At 51.0% G+C, this 24,838-nt stretch overlaps 9 protein-coding genes across 9 annotated transcripts; 6 read left to right on the top strand and 3 right to left on the bottom strand.

Annotated features, from left to right (window-relative positions):
• Positions 1-147: 147 nt before the first annotated feature.
• Positions 148-912, top strand: N7506_010453 (uncharacterized protein; the record flags this gene model as incomplete). Its single annotated transcript, XM_056959746.1, has 1 exon — positions 148-912. The coding sequence occupies one exon, from the start codon at positions 148-150 to the stop codon at positions 910-912; it is 765 nt and encodes a 254-aa protein (XP_056809136.1).
• A 527-nt stretch (positions 913-1,439) lies between these two features.
• N7506_010452 (NADPH-dependent FMN reductase) lies at positions 1,440-2,105 on the top strand (the record flags this gene model as incomplete). Its single annotated transcript, XM_056959745.1, has 1 exon — positions 1,440-2,105. One exon carries the CDS (start codon positions 1,440-1,442, stop codon positions 2,103-2,105), a length of 666 nt encoding a protein of 221 aa, XP_056809135.1.
• Positions 2,106-2,381: 276 nt separating this feature from the next.
• On the bottom strand, positions 2,382-6,737 carry N7506_010451 (ATP-binding cassette transporter YOR1; the record flags this gene model as incomplete). The annotated part of the gene is made up of 2 exons (XM_056959744.1): positions 2,382-3,740; positions 3,798-6,737. The coding sequence occupies 2 exons, from the start codon at positions 6,735-6,737 to the stop codon at positions 2,382-2,384; spliced, it is 4,299 nt and encodes a 1,432-aa protein (XP_056809134.1).
• Positions 6,738-7,990: 1,253 nt separating this feature from the next.
• car2 (ornithine-oxo-acid transaminase) lies at positions 7,991-9,476 on the bottom strand (the record flags this gene model as incomplete). The annotated part of the gene is made up of 3 exons (XM_056959743.1): positions 7,991-8,176; positions 8,233-8,934; positions 8,997-9,476. The coding sequence occupies 3 exons, from the start codon at positions 9,474-9,476 to the stop codon at positions 7,991-7,993; spliced, it is 1,368 nt and encodes a 455-aa protein (XP_056809133.1).
• A 714-nt stretch (positions 9,477-10,190) lies between these two features.
• On the top strand, positions 10,191-12,584 carry gpi10 (putative glycosylphosphatidylinositol-alpha 1,2 mannosyltransferase; the record flags this gene model as incomplete). Its single annotated transcript, XM_056959742.1, has 4 exons — positions 10,191-10,391; positions 10,450-10,680; positions 10,739-11,133; positions 11,186-12,584. The coding sequence occupies 4 exons, from the start codon at positions 10,191-10,193 to the stop codon at positions 12,582-12,584; spliced, it is 2,226 nt and encodes a 741-aa protein (XP_056809132.1).
• Positions 12,585-13,148: 564 nt separating this feature from the next.
• On the bottom strand, positions 13,149-15,644 carry N7506_010448 (uncharacterized protein; the record flags this gene model as incomplete). Its single annotated transcript, XM_056959741.1, has 4 exons — positions 13,149-15,245; positions 15,302-15,412; positions 15,466-15,482; positions 15,530-15,644. The coding sequence occupies 4 exons, from the start codon at positions 15,642-15,644 to the stop codon at positions 13,149-13,151; spliced, it is 2,340 nt and encodes a 779-aa protein (XP_056809131.1).
• A 2,297-nt stretch (positions 15,645-17,941) lies between these two features.
• On the top strand, positions 17,942-19,091 carry N7506_010447 (peroxidase; the record flags this gene model as incomplete). Its single annotated transcript, XM_056959740.1, has 2 exons — positions 17,942-18,286; positions 18,348-19,091. The coding sequence occupies 2 exons, from the start codon at positions 17,942-17,944 to the stop codon at positions 19,089-19,091; spliced, it is 1,089 nt and encodes a 362-aa protein (XP_056809130.1).
• Positions 19,092-19,735: 644 nt separating this feature from the next.
• N7506_010446 (Heat shock protein DnaJ N-terminal) lies at positions 19,736-20,302 on the top strand (the record flags this gene model as incomplete). The annotated part of the gene is made up of 1 exon (XM_056959739.1): positions 19,736-20,302. One exon carries the CDS (start codon positions 19,736-19,738, stop codon positions 20,300-20,302), a length of 567 nt encoding a protein of 188 aa, XP_056809129.1.
• Positions 20,303-21,450: 1,148 nt separating this feature from the next.
• N7506_010445 (thioredoxin-like protein 1) lies at positions 21,451-22,628 on the top strand (the record flags this gene model as incomplete). The annotated part of the gene is made up of 3 exons (XM_056959738.1): positions 21,451-21,526; positions 21,616-21,763; positions 21,857-22,628. The coding sequence occupies 3 exons, from the start codon at positions 21,451-21,453 to the stop codon at positions 22,626-22,628; spliced, it is 996 nt and encodes a 331-aa protein (XP_056809128.1).
• Between the last annotated feature and the right edge of the window lie 2,210 nt (positions 22,629-24,838).

The raw sequence follows: 24,838 nt of genomic DNA, 5'->3' as shown, positions 1-24,838 counted from the left end.
CTCACTTGATCAGATATACTCTTTGTCTTGGTTCGAAGGTCAATAAGCGCCATGTACAAGTCCAAGTTCCTTTTATTTGAACAAGTAGGCGCGTCTCTCTTCGCCCCCTTGTAGGAAACTCATACATTGCCGGTTGTGGTTCACTTGATGGACAGCATGTTCTCCCACAGCTACGAACCGTTGCCCAAGGCAGATGCTGATGGAGACAGCGATGTGACCGTCACAAGCCGTCAAGCCCGCAGCGGCCTATCGGGCTTCTTGAAGAGAAACCTTGCCGCAATTACTATCACCGGACTTCTGGCAGTGTTGATGCTTCTCGTCGTCGCCGTCATTGCAGCAATCACGGTGGAACCCTTCCGTCAGCTCATTGTCATGAAAGGCCCCTTAGCAAGTACATTCACCGGACACAGTGGTAAAGCTGTCTACCCCATCGAGCCCAATGGCCAGCGACAATGTCTCCACACAAAGCCACGAATCACATATTCGTGTGGAAACTCCACCGCCGAAGCCGAAGAACGCGGCTGCGACTATGACCCGCTTGCCGGCTGCTGGCTTCACAAGGAATGCCCCCGAGACTTCACGCATGAATTCGCCACCTTCAACAATGGAAAGCCATTTGTGTACTATTATGATGAAGGCATGACCCAAAAGATGAAAGACTACGATGAGCTCGGTCGCAATCCTGATCATTACTGGACCTCGATTCGCGAGCACTTGGTTCATTGTCTCTATCTTCTTCGCAGGGGTCATGATGTCCACATGAGGGGAGATCGCCTTGATAGTATGCTTGGGGATCTGGAGCATGTTGACCATTGTACTGAGATGTTGGCTGACTGGCTGCGGAGAGATGACCCCGTGTTGGAACATGTGGGCACTTCGGGACACACTCATTGCTTCATGTCTTGTACCTGATACCTTGAGCAATTCTTTGTCTTATACAAAATTGCAAAATGACGCGGTCAGAGATGTGAGGTATCCAGGACAATCAATGGCCTAAAGGCGTTTGGCATGTCTCGCTTCAACCTCTTCGCGTGTTTTTATCATCTCTTCTCTTCTTTCTCCGACAGGCTATGTATTACCTTTGAGCTTTTCATCTTTCTCCCAAATTTGGCACGAATGGTATCACTTGCCCACATTGAAAACGTTGCTAGGTTGGAATCCATCGTCTATAGCCATCGTTGAGAGATAATTGACCCAATACTTGATGGTCTTCAAACCAATGTCTCGTGCTCTCCGTGGTTTTCTTCTTCTTCCAATATACATCAAGTACTTCGAGCTCATATAAACCTAGCAATGGTCCCGAATGTGTGGGCTGATGGTTAAATCCGAGTCAGGCTGCTTATCTCCGAGCCGCATACGAACGAGAACATCAACGTCACAGTTCTCAATTACCAAAACTTCCCACTTTATCACTCTGCAATTCCAACGCAAAGCTCACCATGCCACCTAAACACGTCGCCATCGTCACCTGCAGTACCCGTCGACCGCGTCTAAACCCCACGATCACCCAGCACGTCTATGACGTACTCTCTGCCGATCCAACAATCCCGACAAACCACAGCGCAACAGCCCCCGACACCGATCCCCGACACATAACACTAGAGATCCTCGACCTAGCGGAACAGAACCTTCCACTCTATGACGAATCCGTCATCCCCGCCAGTCTACCAGCCGCAGACCCAACGCCGCACTACAGCAAAGCACATACGAGAGCATGGTCCGCAGTCGTGCGGCAATATGATGCTTTTATTTTCGTCACACCACAGTACAACTGGAGTATACCAGCGAGCCTGAAGAATGCGCTAGACTACTTGTATTTCGAGTGGAAGGGGAAGCCCGCTGGGATTGTTTCGTATGGGTCGAGGGGTGGCGGGAAAGCAGCGGAACATTTGCGAGGGGTGTTGACTGGGCTGAGGATGAAGGTTGTTGGCACGGCACCGGGGTTACCTGTGAAGTTTACGGGCTTGCCGGTTGGGGCATTGTCGGAGGAAGAGGAGAAGGTTGATTTGGATGAGCGGGACGTTGCTGGGTGGACGGAGGCAGGGATTGATGGGATGATGCGGAATCTGGGGATGGAGTTGGTTTGTGAGTTGGATAAAGAGTGAATTTAATGAACAGCTGTGATTTTCGCTCGTTGCAGAGACCTGTGGGTATTTTCTGCTTGGAATACAAAGAGAGCTGAGTAGTCTCTGTCTTACGTCTATAGGTGCTTTTATTTCTTCATCCATGACTTCGTTTTCTGCTCACTGGTGAATGACGATCACGGGCTTGCCCACGTAGTTGCGAGGAACAATCATATAAATACAATCCCATTTTCTTTTCCCGACTGTTCGCTATTATGTTATGTTGAATTATGTACACGAACTCTGTCAATCAAATTCTTATTCAGAAGCGAGAATATCCTCACGCGTGATTCCACTGCGGTCGCACATTGCTCGGAAGATGCCATCGGGCTTATCCCACAGCACGACAGGCCTGTCCATCTCGGCGATCTGGCCCTGGTCCATAACGCAGATGCGGTCATAGCCAATGATCGTACGCAAGCGATGAGCAATGCATAGCAAAGTCTTTCCATCAAAGCCCTGAGCCATGGTCCGCTGGATCTTCTGATCTGTTTCAAAGTCAACTGAGGAGGTGGCTTCGTCACAGACGATGATCCTGGCATCACGAACAAGCGCACGCGCGAGGGCCATCAGCTGTCGCTGGCCTAGAGAGAAGTTAAGACCCTCTTCGTCGACAGGTGACTCGAGTGTAAGCTTGTTTGCTGGACGTGGTTTGGCATCGCCCACCACTGGAGTGGCGTCTCCGCTGGTAGGCTCGCTCTTCGTTTCTGTATCAACCGGTTCGCTGTCCTGGTCAATCAGATATGCCTTGCGAAGTGCAGACCATAGTTCGAGGTCATTGTGCTCATTGAAAGGATCGAGGTTTGATCGAACGGTGCCCTTGAAGAGAGCTGGATCCTGGGGGATGATAGCAAGGCGAGATCGAAGGTCTTGAAGACCAACTGTGGAGATATCGATGTCATCAATCTTGATACTACCTCCGGACAGCTCTGTTAGGCGGAAAAGAGCAGACATGATGCTCGATTTTCCGGCACCGGTGCGACCGACGATACCAACCCGCTCGCCGCCGCGCACGTCCATGGAGAGACCCTTCAGGACAAGGGGAAGTCCGGCACGATACCGCATTTCGGTGTTGCTAAACTGAATGCGACCCTTTTCGGGCCAGCTCTCAGTGACTTCTCTCTGGTGCAAGGGTGCTTCTTCTTCCAACTCGGTACCGTAGTAATGAACACGCTCCGTGGAATTCATGTTGTTCTCGACCTCAGCCAGTTGACGCACTGTGAACTGCAACATCTGGGCAATGGCCAAGATATAAGACAAAACCAAGCCAGAAATACTGGGTGAGACATTGAACCGAGATGTCACCACCAATACTCCTGTCACAAAGACCAATAGGATAGCCACGGCATCAAGTCGGATACTCAACCAGCGCTGGTTAGAGAAAGTGAGGAAATAAGCACCATTCATCACATCAATCGAGTCCCGGATGCTGCGTTGGAATTCACCCTGCACACCATATGCTCGGATACACGCGACACCGGTGATGGCTTCGCCAAACTTGGCATAGACCGTAGATCGCAGAAGTGCCTCGTGGCGCTTCATCTCACGGGCAGATGCTCTGTAGTAGTTTGACGCTAAGAGGAACAGGACGAAGAGCGGCACAAGCGCGATGATGAACTAGAAAAGGTCAGAATGATTGTTGGCAGATATGCGCACGCAGAATCGGTCACTCACATAATAGAAGAAAACTACAATGAGGATCATGATAGAAATAATCATGGTCATGGTCAATGCGTAGATTCTCATTGCATCCGAGAGCTCATTGTCCATCACTTGGATGTCCCTTGAGAAACGATTTGTGATTCGTCCAAGTGGTGTGGTGTCGAAGAATGCCATGGGAGCACGGAGCACACGGTTCATAGCACGATGAAGCATGGTTTTGCTGGCGTTGGTTCCACAGGTCGTCAAATATGTGGAGAAAGTGAACATGAGAACAACGTTCAAAGCACCCAACCCGGCATAAATACCGATGTACTGGCCCATTGAGAGTGATGGATACTTGTCTGAGGTCCAGTAGGAAAGCCACAAACTAGTCCAGATGTTGGCTACATTAGCCACGCCGAGCAAGAAAATCACCACAATGGCGTTCAAGGGGCTTCCTGACGCTCGGATGTAGGCTTTCCATACACTCCACCCGACAGAAGAGGTAGCCTTTTCTTCCTGTTGCATCAAACCCGGAGCTGGTTTAGTCACAACTTCCTTCTTTGGGGCCTGCTGCTCATCGATCTTTTCTTCGGCCACTTCATCAACGGCTTCAGTCTCTTCCTCTTCCATATCTTCCTGTCGGGAAGTAGACATCAACCTTTTGAAAATGTCGTTTTCGCGCATTAGGTTGTCAAAGGTGTCAACGGCATCGATACGCCCCTCGTCCATGACAATAATTCTGTCGCATCGGTTGAGCACATGCAACTGATGTGTAGCCAAGATTCGACAACGGTCTTTGAGTAGACCACAGATGGCTTTATCCATAATGTGACGACCGACATGGGCATCGACAGCTGATAGCGGATCATCCATGAGAACAAGGTCGGCGTTGAAGTAAATGGCCCGGGCAATGTTCAGGCGTTGCTTTTGTCCTCCAGACACAGTGATTCCTCGTTCTCCAATTTCGGTTTGGTCGCCATTGGGGAGAATTTCGAGATCGGGAGCCAATGCACATGCATCGATGACCCGATCGTACCATGACTCATTGAAGTCTCTGCCAAACAGGATGTTATTTCTCACAGAGGTGTTCTGAATCCAGGCATATTGGGGACAGAATGCACGCGTGGTGCTGAGTCGAACAGCGCCATCAACCACACGCATGTCGCCTGCTAAGGCCGAAAGCAAAGAGCTCTTACCACAGCCGACGGTTCCGATAACTGCCAACAGCTCATTTCGGCCAACTTCGAAAGTCATGTCGTGTAGTTTGAAGGGCTGTGCCGGTGCATCATTGGACGTTTCGTGGTCGTCGGGATTGGCTTTCTCCTTTTTCTCCTGGGCAGCTGCCTTTTTCTCGGTCTTTGAAATCTCCTTTTCGTCTGTCGGAAGGCGCTCCCAAGTGAATGAGGCATGTTCTAGTTCAATCGCGTTATTCATGCTCTCATCTCGTTCAATGTCTTCGTTTTGCTCTTCTGCGAGGAGGAAGTCCTGCACTCGATTGAAAGCAGTCCAGGCATCGGTTACCTGGCCAATGACAAGTGGAAGGATGTTCAAAGGCATACGCAAAGAATTGAAGAGAGCCAGTGACGAGAAGATTGGCGCGGGGTCCAGGTTGTGGTTTGTGAGCGAGTAGGTGATGAAAGCCAGCATCGAGGCAAAGGTAGGAATTGACAACGAAATACAGAGAATGCCATTTCGAATTGCCAATAGAGTCTGAATAGAACGAATTTCTTGGCCACGGATTTCTTTCAGGCGGGTTAGAAAACTGCTTTCCCAGCCAAAGTACTTGACGAATCTAACAGCCTGTAAAATCTCTTGGGTCAATGAGACTCGCTGATCAGTAATCTTATTGATGTTGCGACGTCTCACGATGAGAGATCGTACCGCTACGGTGAGGAAAGGCATGCCAATCACAAGCAGTGCGTAGCCAGATAGACAACTGTAGCCAAGGTTGACCAGGAGAAGAACAAGGGTCACGATGATGGAGATGGGAGCAGTCCAAATCATGTGGAACATTCCCATTGCCAAGTTGACACGATCCACATCAATACTCATCAGGGCGGTGATGCGACCATTGTTCCATCCAAGGCCATCTCCAGCAACACCATCTTTAGCAGGAGAAACATTTTCAGCTTTCGGTTTCTCTTTCGCGTCAGACTTCTCTTGCTTCTCCTCGGGTTTCAAAAGTGCCTCTTTAGTGGCCTCAAGTGCCTTGACTTCTTGTGAGGTTGCTTGCCCACCAGCTTTTGCACGGCCAGATAATTTCATAGCCTTGTTGAAAATCTGCGAGATCAGAACCGCTCGAATCTGGCCACCAACCATCTGGCCCCGGTACAGAAACTGGTTTGTACACATGCTTTGCACGGCCTGCATGCAAGTAATGCCAACGACGAAGCCCATGCCATGGCCAATATGAGGGGCCGGATGGCCAGCCTTTTGAGCAACGTAGGCGTCCGTCGCAAAAGAGATCAGGTACCTCGTCAGATACGGTGCAAAGACCATCAAGAGCGAACTGAACAGTTGGCAAATGCCACCGAGGATGAACTCGAACCTAAAGGTGTCGTACAAGGCCCAGACCAAAGGACGGTTGGTCCCGCTCTCGGTGCGTTTTTCGAGCGCAGCATCTAACCGGCTGGACAAGACATCAACAGTTCGGGTTGGATTCACCGTCCAGATATCTTGCAGTTCGAGAGATCGTAAATATCCGACTTTCATCAACGGGGCCATCCATTGGAATGTAACCAGACTGAGGAATGAAGCGCCGTACTCATGAGATACCGATCGCTGTTCCGGCACAGGCGGAATTTTCTGCCATCGAACCGGGTTGAGATTGCGGTACCATTTTTTCTTCGTGGCGTCCACCTCGGGGCCCTTGAGATCGTCGTTGGATGACGATCTTGAACTTTCGGCATGTGTCTGAGACTTCTCATTGTCCGCTACCACTACTTGTTGCAGTGGCTCAGGCGCAGACATGATGGTCTAGCGCTCGGGGGTTGACAAAACAGCAAATGTGAGAGACAAACAAGCCGGTAGTCTTGATGTAAAAGTGGAGCCGAAAGGGATGTGATATGAACGAATGCGGAAATCTATGGCAAGGGGGATTTTCATCCACCCTTGAAGTATTTGCAAGAAAGTTGCGGAAGAAATATCAGCCTTACACGCCAATTGAGGGGTCGGGCTCTCTTCCAGTGAGAAAGCCGATGAAACAGTCAGAACCGGATAAACAACTAGTCATGAGATAACCGTCGGATTCGCTTAAACCCCAAGTTGCATGCAACTCGAGAGTCGGAGATCGGGATCGCGGCCTTCCTTGTCCCGTTCGCCGATGTCTTGGTAATCACTCTGATTATCCATGGATGGACCCACAATGTCCTCGTATTCGGATACTCTCCCACTTCAAGCCAATATAAGCATGCAACCACAGACATCATTCAATAAATACCGAAATTGCTTGTTTGACACTCAGTATACTTGGTCAAGAAAGCATCAAGATGCCTTGCAATGTCCACGGGTACTGAGAAAGACCGCTAAAAAAATCTTCAGGACTATTGGAAAAATGGAACAAAAACCTCGCGAGTAGACTTCCAAGTTCAAGTCCATTCGTCGACTGTACCTAAGAATGCTCAACATTGGAAGATACTTGTGGGTAACCCCATATCATTCTGTAGGCACAAACTACGCATTGTAGCCCTCCTGATCTAGAGCCATCAAGGTCCATTCACTGGATAAAGAAGTAGTTTTCTGCTTGGGAAATTTTTACTCGCTATCAAATCTAGTGACAACGTGGAAGACTCTCAATGTCTGACCTTAGTGGGACTTTTCTAGTTTGCTTGATAATACAGTCCTCCATCCCGACCCGTAGTCGGATCGCGGTGTCTAGGAATCCCGTTTGGGGGCCAAGGGAAGGATCCGATCTTACTCCGGGGCAGTAAATGTTGCGAGGAACAAAGTTGCAAATTAGATCTAGTGATTTCTTGCTATGGCACAGAGTTGAAAATAAAAGTTTCATCAATCATCAGGTCGTGTGCTGACAAGCCGACTCGTGACCGCTCAAGATATCCCGTACAGTTGTGTAGGGCTGGTCGTCTTTGTTTGCGTCCAATATGAGAGTCAAGGGGGCATGTCTATCGCAGCATATGCAAGGCTTCTGTGGACCGCGGGTCCCTAGCTCGAGGATTTTTGATTGCGATCTCCCTCGGGAGTTCCGTTATTCCAACGGAATGTACTTAGTTCTCGAGGCCAATCTTGACCTTCTTCTCCGGGGGAGGGATGACGTGGTTCTCGGAAGCTCCCTTGAGGTTGGGAAGCTCATCCACGGCTGCCTTGATGATTTCAAGGGACTTTTGGATCTCTGCCTCAGTAATCACCAGGGGAGGAGCAAGGCGGATGATGTTCTGGTGGGTGGGCTTGGCCTAGAGATCAAATTAGACACTGCAAAGATCTCGGGAACCTCAAATTGGGTACGTACCAGAAGACCCTTCTTCTTCATCAACATGCAGAGATCCCAAGCAGAGTGACCATTTGTCTTGGATTCGTCGATCACAATAGCGTTGAGCAGACCCTTTCCGCGGACGGTCTCGATGAGCGGGCTCTTAATAGCCGCAAGCCCCTCCCGGAACACGTGGCCGAGCTTCTCTGCGCGCTCAACCATATTCTCCTCACGCACGACCTCAAGCGCGCGAATCGCAACCGCGCAGCCGAGTGGGTTACCACCGTAGGTCGAACCATGGGTACCGGCTTCGATTGTGAGCATGACGTCCTTGCTGCCCAATACGCAAGAGACAGGGTACATGCCACCGGAGATGGCCTTGCCAAGCAAGACAAGGTCGGGCTTAATTCCGCTCCACTCGTGGCACAGCAGCTTACCCGTGCGGGCAATGCCAGTCTGAATCTCGTCGCAAATCAAAAGCACATTGTGCTTATCGCAGAGGGCGCGCGCCTCCTGCAAATAGTCCGGGTCGGGGACGACGATACCGGCCTCACCTTGGATGGGCTCAACGAGGAAGGCAGCAAGGTTGGGGCCAGCGGCCTCGAAGGCCTCGCGCAGGGCGACCTTATCGTTGTACGCGATGGGCTTTTCAGTTCCTGGAATTGTGCATCCGATACCGGGCAGATAGGGACCGTAGTGCTCCCGTGACTCGGGGTCACTAGATAGGGAAATGGCGGCGAACTAATGCAAGGGGGCCGTGATCAGCCACTAAATCTTCCACGTTACAGATCACAACGACTTACCGTACGACCGTGGAAGTTGTTCTCCGCACTCAGGACCAATGCCTTGTTTTCAGGGATTCCCTTGACCTTGTAGCCCCATTTACGGGCAATCTTGATACCGGTCTCCACGGCCTCAGCGCCGGTGTTCATGGGCAAGACCATATCAAAGCCAAAGTAGCTTGTGACGAACTGGGCAAAGCGAGGGAAGACGTCATTGTAGAATGCGCGGGAGCTCAAAGTCACGCGCGAAGCCTGATCCACGAGAGCTGCGACTAATTTGGGGTGGCAGTGGCCTTGGTTCACCGCGGAGTAGGCCGAGAGGAAGTCGAGGTACTCCCGACCCTCGGGGTCCCACACGGTGGTACCCTGAGCCCGAGCAAAGACGATGGGAAGGGGGTGGTAGTTGTGAGCAGCAAACTGCTTCTCGGAGTCAATAGCCTCCGCAGAAGTAGCAGCATGGTAGTGGGAGAAGGACCCGTTGGTGGATCCGTTGGCCGTCATAATTGCGGGGAGCGCTAAAATAGAAGCGGAGAAGGAGAAGTAGGAGAAAAAGGAATGGAAGAGGAAGTTTGAAAAAAAGAAGAAGAGAACTCAAGAGGAATTAACGGTTTATATAGTGAAGGGAAGAAAATCCAGGAAGGGACCATGGAAGGCTTCTAGTTAACGAACGCTATGCCGTTAAGTGTTAGCCCCGAGTGCTCGACCGCTAAGTACAGGTCGTGCCGACTCTGTTCCCTATGCGCAGGATTACCCTAACTCGCCCCATTTCCTTTGTTTTTCCTTCTTTTTGATTCGTGTGTTGACATTTCTCGGGTCATATGCTGTGCCTCTTGTTTTAACTATTGGTCTAGTTCTAATCCGGTAGGTCGAAGAGAATTGGCCTTAGACATGCGCGTCATAGTGCGGCTATTGAAGTTGTAGATTACTTCACTGCGCATGGAGAAAATGTAAGAGGTTCACAATTTATGCTTACCCAAATATCTTCAAGCTTATTCGAGTTTTATTCTTCATCTAGACAAACGAAAAGATTGATTCGATTTTTTTTCTTCTTTTCTTTTAAAAAAAGTGGTGATGCGCAGAGTAAACAAAGACACTTGCTCCCTTGGTAGTCCTCAAGTGGAGTAAACCTCCCGCGCCAAACTCCCCCAATTCACACCTTCAAAGGATTTGAGCAATGCAGCACGTTGCCTGCGCATTGCTCTCCAGCTCCTAATCATGCCATTACCCTATTCCCCGCGTCGTCCGGTGCATCAACCCCCGCGACCTATGCGAAATATTCTCCTGTTCCTTATCGCCTACCGCCTTGTGAACGCATTCACGGTACGGACCTTCTTCCAGCCAGATGAATACTTCCAGTCGCTAGAACCCGCGTGGGAAATCGCCTTTGGCAAAGATCAAGGGGCCTGGATAACATGGGTGAGTAAATCCGATCGCGTCGCACCCGTGAACACCACGGCCTAACCTCAATCACCAGGAATGGCGGCACCAACTACGATCCTCCCTCCACCCCCTCTTCTTTGCGGCCCTCTTCAAAGCCGCGGATTTCCTCGCGACAATCCTTGGGACCTCCCCTGCGATACGTGCTGAGCTTCTTATCGCCGTTCCCAAGGCCGCACAAGCTGTGATCGCCGCTATCGGTGATTACCACACGTGGAAGTTGGCGGTCCGCGTCTATGGAACAGATTCCCGCGGAGCATGGACAACAGTATGTGAACGCGTCGCGAGCTGACGGCATGGTGGAAGATATGTTAATCGCGTGATAGTTGGCGGCTACTGTCCTGAACCCCTGGCAGTGGTTCTGCTCTACAAGGACGTTGTCCAACTGCCTCGAGACCACCCTCACGATCGCCGCCTTGGAGCTATGGCCATGGAAATGGTCGGCGGGTACCACAACTGATAATGGACCAGGAAACATTGCGATCAAGAAGGGCCAGGAGGGGACTAACACCCTAATTCAACGGTATGACTGCAGATCAAGCATAGCAACGGCAGCCACTGACGTACTCTGCAGCCTCCACCGGTGTCTACCACTGGCAGCTTTGGCTTGTATATTGCGACCAACCAATGTTCTGATCTGGGCAACTCTGGCCTGCTTCGCTTGGCTTCGGACCACTTGGGCCCAGCGCAGGGTTCTGATCTCCGAGGCTGTGATATGCGGGTATGTATTCCAACCACTTGGCAAAGGTCCAGCTAACCCTATGACTTGCTAGATCGGCCGTGCTAGCAGTTTCCGTTGTTGCGGACCGCCTATTCTACGGAATCTGGACATTCCCACCACTTCGATTCCTATACTTCAACGTCGCGCAGTCGCTTGCGGTTTTTTACGGCAGCAACAACTGGCATTACTATGCCACGGAGGGCTATCCACTTCTGCTGACCACGTTGCTGCCTTTTGCAATCCTCGGGCTCTACCGCAAATTGTCGACCCGGAATTCTTCCCTCGGTGATCCAATACAGTCCGCGATCTGTGTGCAATTGGCAACAGTCTGCGTGGCGATGCCTCTTGCTCTATCTGTAATCTCGCACAAAGAAGTGCGGTTTATCTACCCATTGCTTCCGGCCCTTCACATCTTGGCTGCGCCTCCCTTGGTGCAATTCTTCTATCCGGCCCTCTACTCCCCAGCTCACTCCATCTACCAGCCGCGCCGGCTAGTCTTGCTATTCTTACTGCTTGTGAATGTGGTTGTTGCCTTGTATACCACCCTATATCACGCCAGAGGGCCGCTGAGCGTCCTCTCCTATCTTCGTGGGCAGCACCAACAACACGCAATCCAACCAGTAAGAAGAGAGCCGGAAGTGTTCAGGGACGTCGGAATCTCCGTCGGCTTCTTGATGCCCTGTCATAGCACCCCATGGCGATCCCATCTGGTACACCCAAGCATCACCGCTTGGGCTTTATCCTGCGAGCCACCAATCGACATGAACGCCACCCAAAAGGCCGTCTACCGAGACGAGGCCGACCAGTTCTACGACGACCCAGCAGGATTCCTGCGCACCCAGATGGCCGGTGGTCTCCGGTTCACCCCCGAAGCCCCCAGCTATTACTTCAAAGAGGAAGTAATCGAACCTCATCTCCATGAATGGCCCGACTACCTCGTCTTCTTCGCTCAACTCGATCCAACTCTTCGAACGCTCCTCCGCTCTTCGTACTACGATGAGTGCTGGCGCACCCACAACACCGACTGGCACGACGACTGGCGGCGACGTGGCGACATCGTGGTCTGGTGTCTGGATACACAGGAGCAAGACGAATGGCGCGATGAGCGCTACCGCCGTGATCAGCAAAGTCGGGATAGGCAATTCGATCGCATCATAGATGGATTTAAGAAGGGCAAACAGCAGAAGAGCAGTTGGAGAGCTTTCCTTCCTTCGATCTCCTCCCCTTCGCCCCCTTCAACTTTAGCCTCATGGCGAAGCTCGATACAATCCGTGTTCTCTACCAAATCTTCCAAATCCTCATTTGCTTGGCCTTGGAGACGGAAGACGCGCTGGGAGACCTTCCTGGAGAATTTTGGGTTTGGACAGAGGACTTCGTGGTGGTCGGATTGGGTTCCCTCTTGGTTCTCTTCTAAGAAAAGAGTGCCCACGGAACGAGAGCTGTTTGCTTGAGCTGCGATTTCTGACTTTCGGTTTCTTCTATTTCGTGTGATCATACTTCTGTGTACTATTTACCGTTAGGGCGTTCCTTTCCTCTTCGGCTTGATACCTCCCACCATCCCGTTGCTTCTTCTTTTTTTTTCTTTTTGGACCGGACTTTTGCTTAACTTAATCGTGAAAATCTAGATATCTATCTTGCTATGTTGCTATCACACTCTCGCTTTGAATGAGAAGTGATTCAAATGAAGTTGGCCATAAATTAACTCCATCTAAAAACATGTACATTTTGGCCGCTAACCGGAACCCAGAGAAAAGAAAATTGTTCTAAATATACAAAGATAAGCCCAGTCGAGGCAATAAGACACAAAGAAAAGAAAAATTAAAGAGAGTTAAGTGAGACGCGAACCGAACAATGAGAATCAGATGCGCCGGACATGCAGCGTAACACGTCTTCGTCAGTCTTCTATATCGAGTCATAACCGATACCAAAATCCATGATCACATTGCTTGGTCTTTTTACAAGCCGAATTTCCCGCGAGTGTGTGCAGGATGAGGATGGAGCAAGGCACTTGATTTTTAGCCATATCGAGCACTCAAGCTGGCAAAGGCGTCAGGGCTGTGGCGACCATTCTGCAGCCCACTCACGTCAACACTAGGCTGGCTGATGTGTCCTCTGAACGGCGAGTTTGTGGGTGGAGGGCCGGCAAACGGGGATTTGTTCGTGCTTGCGAATGGAGGTGCCATTCCGGGGAAGGGGGAGGCGTTTGATCCCGCGAAGGGAGATGCGGTTGTTCCCGTGGACGGATTGTTTGTTCCGTTTTGGCCGTTTGCTTGACCAATTCCAAGTCCTGAGGGTTGCTGCTGCTGCTGCTGCTGGTAGGAGTTGATTCCTGCTTGAGCCGCAAGTCCAGAGCCGGCGCCTGTGGGGGCGCTTGGGGGTGCCGCTGGAGACGCATTTCCAAAGAATGGGTTATTGGCTGCGGCCGGGGGTTGGGGTTGTTGCTGCTGGAAGGCCTGCTGAGGCTGACTTTGTTGCTGATAAGTGGGGGCCTGTTGAGGCTGGATTGTAGAGGCGTATGGGTTCGATGATTGTGGGAAAGGGTTCATTCCAGATGCAGTCTGTGGCTGAGAGTTCTGTGGTTGCTGCATTTGCTGGTTTTGTTGATATTGCTGGGGGAGTGGTGGTGGATTAGACTGTGCGGGCGCCATATTGTACAATGAAAGAATGCTGTTTTTGTCCATCCCTGTGGGCTGTGGCCTAAGTTGTTGCGGTTGTTGGTTCGCCTGATACTGGCCAGGGAAGCTGCCGCCGCTCTGTTGGGTGGCAGTTTGTCCTTGCTGGAAGAAGTTGTAAGCTCCTGAATTGGGGTTTGGTGCCTGCTGCTGCTGTTGCTGCTGCTGTCCTTGGAATGGATTGGATCCAAATGACGGAGACGACACGGCCGGCATGGTGTTTGCATGACGAGGCAGGTTTTGGCCGCCAAAATTCGGCGCTTGGGAAGCCATTTGCGGAGCCTGCGGCTGCATGGTCTGGCTTTGTGGCGCAGTGTTGAAGAAGGGGTTCGTCTGCGGCGCACCAGGATTAGACTGGGGCGCCAAGCCGGCCTGTGGCTGTTGCTGTTGTGAGGGCGCAAGCTGGTTGAACGGGTTGAAGCTGTTGTCCATTGGACCAGGGGATGCAACGTATGGTGATTGAGAGAATGTTGAGGGAATCGGCGGTGTAAAGGGCTGTTGGTATGGAGCTTGTTGCATGGAGCTGGTCTGATGTGGGTACCCACCAGTAGAGTGGGGGAATAATGGCTGAGAGACCTGCAAGCCCTGGAAGGAAGATTCCAATGCTTGTGTAGGTGCCGGCGCTGCTTTTGGTTGGTCGAATGGGTTGTATGAAGCGGTTTGCGATTGCTGGGGTATGGGATTCGAGACCACTCGGTCGAAGGGATTGTTTGAAGGCATATCGGGGAATGAGTTATCGGATACCTTGGGAAGTTGGCTGGACGTGTCTTGTTTGGGGGGCGCTTCGCGAGTGGATGCACCAGTGCTTGTCCCGATCGGAGTCCGGGACCTCGATATAGGATTGCTTCCCTCCCCCAGTCGGATCAAAGTTTCGACAGCTCGATCCAAATCTTCGTTGAGTCCCCTGAGTACCATCTCATTCCGTCGGTCGTTCGTGAAACCCATATCCTGTAAAGCCGCCATCTTAGCTTCTAAAGAGCCTGTTGTCACATCGACGACAGGAGCCCCGAGACCCGTTGTCTTCCTAGACGGCAGTGGTGGCGGTGACCATGCTCCATTGTCCGAGGTAGGCGATGTAACTTTCGGCTTGCTTGTACCAAATCGTCGGAGGTTTGAGGTAGAGGATGATGATCGGAGGCCAAACTTGAAGAATTTGCCTGACTTCGGAGGAAGCGGGGGAGGAGACCCCTCTGGAGATCTATCATAGTCCCTTGGTGCTCGGGTTTCCACAGGCGACTGTGCTCTGGGGTTGGAGTAGCTCGTGTCCTCTCGGCTCGGCGGCTTGGGCTTTCCGTTTTCCAGTGAGCGGTGTTGATATTTTTGTCTGATAAACCTCTCCATGCATGCGTCGGCCTCGTCGACGTCGGTGGGAATTGCTGGCTTGATGCCCCGTGGATTATAGATCTTGTTCATAAGGATATTTCCATGCGATTTCATGCTCTAGGAACCCACACTTGGTCAGCTCATGTGCCACTTAGGACGGTGCGGAAACTCACGTCAACCTGCTCTGAGTTCCAAGTATCCATGCTCAAAGACTTGACCTTCGAAATATGTGTGCCCAACTTCCGGTGGAGGGCGGCGCACCGCATGCAAAGAAAGATGCCCATCTGTCGACGTCGTCAGTGTTTGGAATGGAAAGCTCAGAGAAGCGGCGTCATACGTTCCAGCTCGCCCATCCTATCGAGTCTTAGTCAATGATCATCCATAGAGTCTGGGGAACGAACCTGGGGTCAAGGCATCGCAATCGGCACATCGGTCATTGCCAGGAACGGTCCGGATCAGCTCCGCAAGGGTCTTTTCATTCCGCAACTGCTGGCGCTTGCTGATACCTGACGGCATGATGCAGAATAAGAAATATACAATTACAAGAATATACAAAAAGAAAAGGGAGAGTCCCCAAAAAATGAGAGAATAGGGGAAGAAATCCGGTTGCCGGGCGGAGAGGTTCAGGTCTCATGTTCGAGGGGCTGAGACCCAAAGCACTCCGTACTCCGTAATGTAGTACGAGTACGTTGGTACTCCATTTTTCCGTTAAGCTTATTGAGCTTCACAAAGCTCGGAAATCAACACAGTTGGTTTCTTAAATTGGCCATTGATTCTTCTGGAATAGAAGAATCACACACACACACACTACACTCAAGCTACTAAATTTGGCATATCCGAATCACAATAGACTACATCTACCACTGCGCCGCAGGGCCGAAGCCCATTGGAACCGTTGAGAAGTCTTATGCTATCCGTATTATTCTAGTACGCCAATATGACCTACCATCCTATGATATGAGGAATTGGCGGTTGATTATGCGTTCGAAAAGTGTAAAGAAGGAAAGGTTCTAACAGCGCGAAAATTTCCGCTACATAAAGGGCCCCATTCGGTCATGTGAGGTCATGTGATGCTCCAGGCTCGCTCACGTGTTCGGGAGGATAAAAACTTCTTCCCGCCGCAGATTCTTTTTCCTCAACCATCTCTGAGAGTTGCACCTCAAATTGTCCAATTCTTTAATGTCGGGAATTGTTCAATTTGATCGAGTATACTCTTGAAACCCAAACCACATAACCCGCGTGGTGCCTATCTGTGGCACTGGACGTCTCATGGGTGTTTTTTAAACGTTCGTTCGTGGAATATCAAAACCAAACAGTTTTTAGCAGAGCTGCGTCTACTCCACCCTGGTGTTCAGATCTATTGAACTGCAGGACTTTTTTACGACGGACATCCCTAAGCTTGAGTCTTGAGTCATGAATTTTTCAAAATGTCACAACTTTCATTGCCAATTGTTATTCCGTATTACTAAAAGTAAACTGTCCCAGGCATAATGTCCAGGCAACCTTGGAAATTCACCCACCGTTTCAGCGTCGCGCGAGACTCAGACCTCATGACGCTCGAGTTTCTGTCTCTGATACGTTGTCTGCGGCAAGACAACCTTGGATGGACAGCTAGAAAGACACTTAGAAAGACAGTTGAAAAAAGGTCCCGAAGTTGATGACAGCTCTCTTCCGTTACCAATCCAAAGATGAGATTAAGCGAATACATAACTACGCCTGTGTATAAGCAACTATCGTCGTCTTTTTGGCCGCGCGTGAGCGCGGCACTGAGGCTTGTATTGATATCGCACCCTCTCACCCCACATAATATTGAGCTTAAAGACCGGCAAACTGTCATAGCTCCCAGCTAAACCAGGAGAAGGAGACTTTGGAGACTGTAGAAGAAAGATTCATTTGCATGTGAAGCTATCAGACCAGAATGTCAAGTTCATTAATTGATTTGAAGAACCCTTAAGCGTGGATGGGCATCTATGCATAAGTCACCCAATTGATGATGGCTGATATACAATTTAAGGTTAATCTTGGAAGCTGACCGCCGTAAGGCCAGTCACGCTTCTACTCCAGTGACTTTCGTGTGAGATAATGCTTTTCACCTATGGTGCAACACCAGAAACAAGGTAGAGAGAAGCCCACATGCCGATACGATTTGTAGCTCCAGAGCATCATAGCGAACATTGGAAGTGGGGATTGGGATAGAGGCTGCGTAAACACTTGAGGGCAGGTTGATATGCCCAGCGATCCAGGTCAAGCATTACAATAATCAACCCTATCTCCTTCAAATCGAGATGTATAATGCGACGTATCTAGACTCGGGAACCAGACCGTTCGACACAGTAAGCAAGTCGGAGGGAGCCGTAGTGGGGCCACATTGACCAAACAGCGCGTTGCTGTTAATAATCCCTTCCGAAGACTTTTTTGACATTTTTTGTAGCTACGCGTGGAATTCCCATATGTGACTGGGTTTATTGCACTCTTGAGGCATTGTCACTCAGGTGAGGGATTCTTCAGGCAATCCCACGCCATTGTGGTGGTGAAAAGCAGCATTAAAGGAAATCTGGGGTGATGGACCATAATGCGGAGATGCGTCGAAACGCCGAGGCAATGGCATATGTGGCCCCCTTGATTGGCTCTGGTTCCATCAGCTTCTGTAGCAGTACCGAAGTATTGGCCCTGATAGTATTAGCAAAGTACAAATGGCTCCCGGTCCTTCCCCTCCCTGCTGGACTTGTACTCTCCAAAGTCACTCTCCTTTCTTCCCTTTGTGAAACCCTTTCAAACAATTAGACCTTACCCTCTCTTTCATACATCACACCATGGCTTCGGCTGCCAGATCTGCTTCCCGGGCCTTCCTGCGTTCGACCCCGGCCACCTCTTCTTTCCGTCCCGCGGCACGCAGCACCCGCTTCGCCCTCCCTCACATTCGTGCTTCTGCTCGTGGATATTCCTCTGAAGCCAGCTCCGAGAAGTCCAGCTCATCCTTCGGCATCTGGGCTTTCGGTCTCGGTGCTCTTGGTGCCGGTGGTGTGTACTTCTACCTGAACGGCGCCTCTCCCAAGGGTCCCTTCGTTCCCACCCAGGCCGATTACCAAAAGGTGTATGAGGCCGTTGCTCAGCGTCTTGCCGACGAGACCGATTATGATGACGGCAGCTATGGTCCTGTAAGTGCAGCTTCTCTTGATGATAACGGTGCAAAGTATTAACGAGTCTCGTGTGCAACAGGTCCTTGTCCGTCTTGCGTGGCACGCCAGCGGAACCTTTGACAAGGAAACCGGTACTGGAGGTAGCAACGGTGCCACCATGAGATTCGCTCCAGAGTCAGACCACGGCGCCAATGCCGGTCTGAAGGCCGCTCGCGACTTCCTTGAGCCTATCAAGGCCCAGTTCCCCTGGATCTCCCACTCCGATCTTTGGACTCTCGGTGGCGCTTGTGCTATTCAAGAGCTCGGCGGTCCCACCATTCCCTGGAGACCCGGTCGTCAGGACAAGGAAGTTGCTGCCTGCACACCCGATGGCCGTCTGCCCGACGCCACTCAGGGCCCCCGTCACATCCGTGATATCTTTGGTCGCATGGGCTTCGATGACCGTGAGATGGTTGCACTGTGCGGTGCTCACGCTCTGGGTCGCTGCCACACCGACCGCTCCGGCTTCGACGGCCCTTGGAACTTCAGCCCTACTGTCTTCAGCAATGAGTTCTTCCGCCTCCTTGTCGAGGAGAAGTGGAGCCACAAGAAGTGGAACGGCCCTACTCAGTTCACTGACAAGACCACTTCCACTCTCATGATGTTGCCCACTGATATGGCTCTCGTCAAGGACAAGGGCTTCAAGCCCCACGTCGACCGCTATGCCAAGGACAGCGATGTCTTCTTCAAGGAGTTCTCGGATGTCTTTGTCAAGCTCCTTGAGCTCGGTGTGCCCTTCGAAGTCAAGCCTGAGGATCGCTTTGTCTTCAAGGCCTCTGAGTAAAAGGCTCACTTGGGAGTCGCAGCGAATCTTGTCCCAGCCTTTTTTTTTTCTTTACCTGTCTTGATATCCGAGTCATTACTCACTGAGATCTTGTTTCTCTTGTTCAATGAAAGTATAGAGTTCCTTTCCCATTCGGAGATTTGTCCACTGTGCACGTAACGAGTATGTAACCTTCAATCCACGACGTAATAGATGTGCCTCACGTTGAATTATCGGCGGAGAACAGCAAAGCTGCCGCATAAACAGCAAGTAGCCTGTATTTGACAAACCGTATGCGCATCTGAAAAGCCGGGCATATGTGGGAATGAAAAACAGATAGAGAGCAGAATCAGAGTTGATCTAAGTCCTCCGTAGGATCCGGGCAACCCTCGTCCAAAGTGGCGCGCCAGGGATTGACCCGCCAAAAGTTGACACTCAAAAATTCTCAACCTCGACAGACTCACCAACCCCGCTTTCCAGCACAACTTGCAATCTTCACATCGCAGCATCCTCAAATTCAAGGCGGTCGGACCCCTCATTTTTACTTCGAGGCGTCGCTACGCTATACAGCCTGGCGCGCGCACCTTGACTGCCCGCAGGACTCGACTCGCGACACGGAGCGCAAAGACACGGCACCCACACAAACAGAGGATTCAGTCGCTGAGATGACGAGGACAACAAGCAGCGACGATTTTTACGAGGTTCTTGCCCTGCCTTTTGCCGGGACTTCGTCTGTAACCCATTCGAAGCATCAGATCAGATTAGCGTACCATAAGGCATTGCTCAAGCACCACCCCGATAAAGCAGGTGCCATAGCAAAGGAGGATTTTACAAAGACCGCTGCGTCCAATACCTCGAACAACGACGCTTCATCGAGTCCTTATACTATCGATCAGATCAGGACCGCCTATAAAACCATTTCGGATCCCGTTCTTCGTGCCGAGTACGATCGCTCTCTGCGGTTAGACAGGGCAAAGGCTGCGGAGCGGGAGAAGACGGCACATGTCTTTCATACTGGGCTTGAGGTCGTGGATTTGGAGGATCTTGCGTGCGATGAGACCCCCAACGGCGATGTCTGGTATCGTGGTTGTCGGTGTGGTGATGACCGCGGGTTCTCGGTCACCGAGGAGGATCTAGAGAGGGAGGTGGAACATGGTGAAATTTTGATTGGGTGTCGTGGGTGCAGTCTCTGGTTGAAGATTCTCTTCGCCGTCGAGGGGGACGATGGGTGATGTGATCGCGTGTCCGTGTTTTGGTACATGGAGGCTCACTTTTCCTTGTCGACCTTGAATCACTCTTGACTGGGCCCGGGTTCGTGGTGGCGAATACCTATGCCATTTCAGTCGATTTGATTGACATCTCTGCGACAGACCGACTCGACATGTTCCTGTGCAGAGAATCTCTGCAATCCTAGCCCACTCTATCTACCAGCTTCCTGGGTCTGCTTCAAGGCCTTCACTCAGGCTATGCTTGGTATTGGCTTTTCCGACGTCTGCATATCAAATCCATGGCACCCTGGGTATCATTGCAATGATCGATGTTATGTCTTGGTCTGTCCCTCCGCGATGATTGCCTCGTGAGCAACTCTCTGGATCAGCAAACTGGTGCTGATCCTGCATTGCAATGGTTTGGCAGACTCGTTGCCCTCAACAAGCAGCTTTTGGTCCCAACTTCATTCGATGGAGACACGGTGCTTGCTGCGCCTCTCATAGGTATTGCTAGGCTCCTTTGTCTTAGACTGGCGTTCAGCCTTGGAATGCTTGGAATTCTTAGCTGCCCAGGTGCCCCCACCTAAGCTATATTTGTATACAACCTTGGAAGGAATTCATACATCCTTGTCTAGTCTTATGAGCGCCCAGGTGATAACAGTGGTGTTCGACCTCGGCCTCGGGGGGTTTACACATATTTGTATATTTGTTTTTTTTTTTTTTTTTTTATAGGTGCCCAGATCAACCTCCAAGGTCTTCCTTATCCCCAGGGCCTCTTGCTTTCCGAGTTTGGACCTCTACCTAGGTAGCTGTTCTCTGTGCCCGATGTCCAAGTCGTGATATTGGTGATGCAGCTCCAAACCTTGGAATCCGGGCACTTGTGATGAGATATATTTTATACCATTTCTGCCCAAGGGCAGTCGCTCGAGATCTGATATACTTCCGTATCTGCCAAATGATAACCTACTGGAGCTCACAGTACCTAGGTATATTTTGAGAATTGAAAAGTCCATTTGTATTTCAATCAAGATGAGGAATTAGCTCATTTCATGGCAGTTTACATGGCTGATTTTGGCCGGCGCGGAGGGGCTGATGACATATTCGGAAGCAGCAAAACACAACCTCACCTTTTCATCTACTTCCACCCCTCACATCTCCCTCACAACGTCAACATGTCCGTTGTTGAAATTTCCTCCAAAGAGCAGTTTACCTCGCTCCTCTCTACCTCTCGTCTAGTTGTCGCAGACTGTAAGTCCTCTGGCCGCTACCCCGCCGACCCTGTCTACAACCACCCAAACAGCGAAGACATTGCTGACGTGCGCTTGGTACTTGAATAGTCTACGCCGACTGGTGCGGGCCATGCAAGGCTATTGCGCCCGCCTATAATTCGCTGGCCACCCAGCTCTCGCGTCCCAATGCCATCACATTCACGAAGATCAATGTCGACCACCAACAAGAACTTGCCCAAGCCTACGGTGTTACTGCGTATGTGCACTACTCCCCCCGGAATACGGTTGAAGACCGTATGCAACAACATGATTGGATTCCCAGCCGCTGACATACTCATGACTTGTATAGAATGCCAACCTTCATCGTGTTCAAGAACGGCCGTGTGAACCAGACCGTCAAGGGCGCCAACCCCGCACAACTGAACCAGATCGTCCAGAAGCTTGCATCGGAGGCAAGTCAGTCCGACGACGCAGCCGGAGCTGGCGAAGGAAGCTCCGGTGATTACTGGATTGGCGGCTCAGCGGCCAAGGGCTACGGCGACATCACAGACCAAGTCGACGTGAAAGGACTTGAACTGTTAAACCGCGACACCGAGCGCGGAGAGCCGCGCACCTTATTCAACACCTCGAAGCCATCCGGACTAGCAACAAAGGGCAAGGGCAAATCGGATGGACAAGCGGATTGGGTCGAGAGTGATACCGACGAGCAGCTGATGCTGTATATCCCATTCCAGTCGACACTGAAAGTGCACTCGATCCAGGTTACATCTATCCCGCCCGCGGACGCCGATGCCGACGATGACGAAACCCCCATGCGCCCCAAGAGCCTGCACATCTACAAGAATACATCCCATGTGCTTGGGTTCGACGAGGCGGATGGCATTCCTCCTGTGCAGAAGGTCGAGATCCAGCCTGGAGACTGGGATGCGAAGACCGGGACTGCGACAGTTGGCTTACGATTTGTCAACTTCCAGAACGTGTCATCGCTGGTTCTCTTCTTTGTAGACGGTGATGGAGATAGCGAGAAGCTTCGCGTGGATCGGATTCGCATTGTTGGCGAGGCTGGTGCGAACAGATCCATGGGCAAGCTTGAGAAGATCGGCGATGAGCCCGGCGAGTAAACATAGACGCTTGAGAAAATACCCTTCAAATGACAGCCAATTTTGAGCTTTCAAAAGCGCTTCAAGTTTGGTTAGACATGGCAATGAAAATGATACACTCGCGCCGCTGAACACGGCGGAGCACCACAAACAGTCCAGAAGGGGTGCTGGACAGTCTTTTGAATACGAAGAATACAGGCAACAGTCTAGAATCTGATAGAAGTCCAGTATTTCATTGTTTACAATGAAGAAGCTATGTAAAAGTATGTTTGATCCCAAACCAAAAGGTCTCATCCTAGAAGATCAGAAAGACCTATAAAGTAGAATCAACGTGCAATTCCCTTCGTCTGTGGCGCAACTGACACCTGGTTTACATCACTGAAGGCCAGACAATGACCGTAGATGTCCAGGCAACACGGGTATCGAAGTCGCGCCGCCGCACGAAGAAGAAAAGAAAAAAGAGGAAAGGAGCCGGTCGAGATTTCTCTTTTATGCTGCTCCCCGGAGCTTCTGTTTTTCCGCCTTGGAACTGATTGGGCGCCCGCAGAAATTTCAGTGTGTTAGTCAGCATGCGAGGGAACTTTTCTCTCACGACTTCTGTTTTCTTTCCTTCTCCATATAACAATCATATGGTCAATGACGAGAAAAATGGATATATGATAGGAAGAGACTGACTCCTTATGGGAGCGTGATCTCACTTTAACCATCCCTGAGGCCAATTTTTGCTGTTTGTTGTGGTCGTCCAAGCTGGTCTGATTTTGCAGGTCAACGGGTCAGCTTGCGCGAGCTTGGAAACAAGCATCACCTGTGTCGACTTTTCGCAAGCTTTCAAGGTGCAATCGCCTATCATCAAGGAGAGACTGCGTTCCGTCAGCAATACATAAGTGCTAGGCGGGCGAGGTGATCCACAGCAGAAATGTTCGCACGCCATCACTATAAATTCAATATCACCAATTTCAAACAAGCATCAGACGACATGACTGATTCTGTACCCAATCAATTAGGGCTGAATCACGTCCCGACAACGTGGAGTCGCAGCATGGACATCCAGCCCTCGTACAGTAGCATGCATCTTGGCTCCCAAGGTTGGAATCCACAGCGGCCATCGGCCACGGCCACCGGCCACCGGATGCATTCGGCTTGCTCACGGTATTGCAAAAACCCCAACCACTGTTGCCGATGTGAGCCCCAGTCTCGGACCGGAATCGAGCCTGGGGCATATATTGGCGTTGTATTTATCCAGACCGTCTGAAGCGGAGCGCCTTGTAGGTCGTCAAGAGCTAGCCGGAGCTATACAAGGGCTTGTTCATTGTACAACCCGTGCTTCTTTGGTTCTCTCCACAGATGAGTAAAAGGTACCCGTGCTCGGCGGACGGAAAGAGAGCACCGCGGACCGGGAAGTGGATGGACGTGGGTATGCGAAGTGACGATTCAAATGGACGCTGGCGCAATCCAAAGTACGATGGAGAACAACTCGTGATTTCTGATTTTGGAGACGGGGTTTTGCCGGGCTCCATGATGATCCCCCCGACCCGAGGATTCGTTGTCAGGATCATCTTTCGTAAAGTGGGCAAATTTGGGTGAGAATGGGGGTGAATTGGGGACCTCAGTTGGCCATGGCTCGTCGTGGAAGGCACCACCTTCTGATCAATGTTCCGAAGCGATAAAAGACCCACCGCTAGCCCGCCTCGAGACGAGTGGCGCCCAGTCTGGTGCTTCCAAAAAAATGAAGGCACAAGTGTACATACGGATTACGGAGGAGTTCGTTCGTGCTGGTATCCACCGATGAAGGCATGTTTTCATAAGTGGCTTGGAGTAGTTGGGGCCGGATCTTTTAGGCGCGAGTAAAAAAAAAGCCACCTCGTGCATGGCGGGAAATCTTCCATTAGACCTCTCGAATGACATCGGTGAATATTCGTCACAGTGTCCACGCTGATGTGCTCGCTACACGGGAGATGCGCGCGAGGTTTCACCTCAGCTCAGATTGAGACTTCCCAGCCCATTAGATTGCGCCTTATGAACATTCGGAGCACTGCGTAAATGCTACGGAGGACGTGGATCATGATTGACACCGACCCGTAAGCAAAAGCCAGCTTAAGCGGATAATTGTGGAAATGTCTCTCATGGATGGACACCGTAAGCTGCGATCACCCAAATCGTACAACGGAAGTGAACCCCGTTACGTATAAGATACTGCGCGGGTCGATCTGCTGTGGGCGCGGGCTACAATG

The sequence above is a fragment of the Penicillium brevicompactum genome (assembly GCF_028827555.1).
Source record: "Penicillium brevicompactum strain IBT 35665 chromosome Unknown utg000006l_segment0_segment0, whole genome shotgun sequence".
NCBI lineage: Eukaryota > Fungi > Ascomycota > Eurotiomycetes > Eurotiales > Aspergillaceae > Penicillium > Penicillium brevicompactum.
This window is presented reverse-complemented; position numbering and strand designations above follow the sequence as displayed.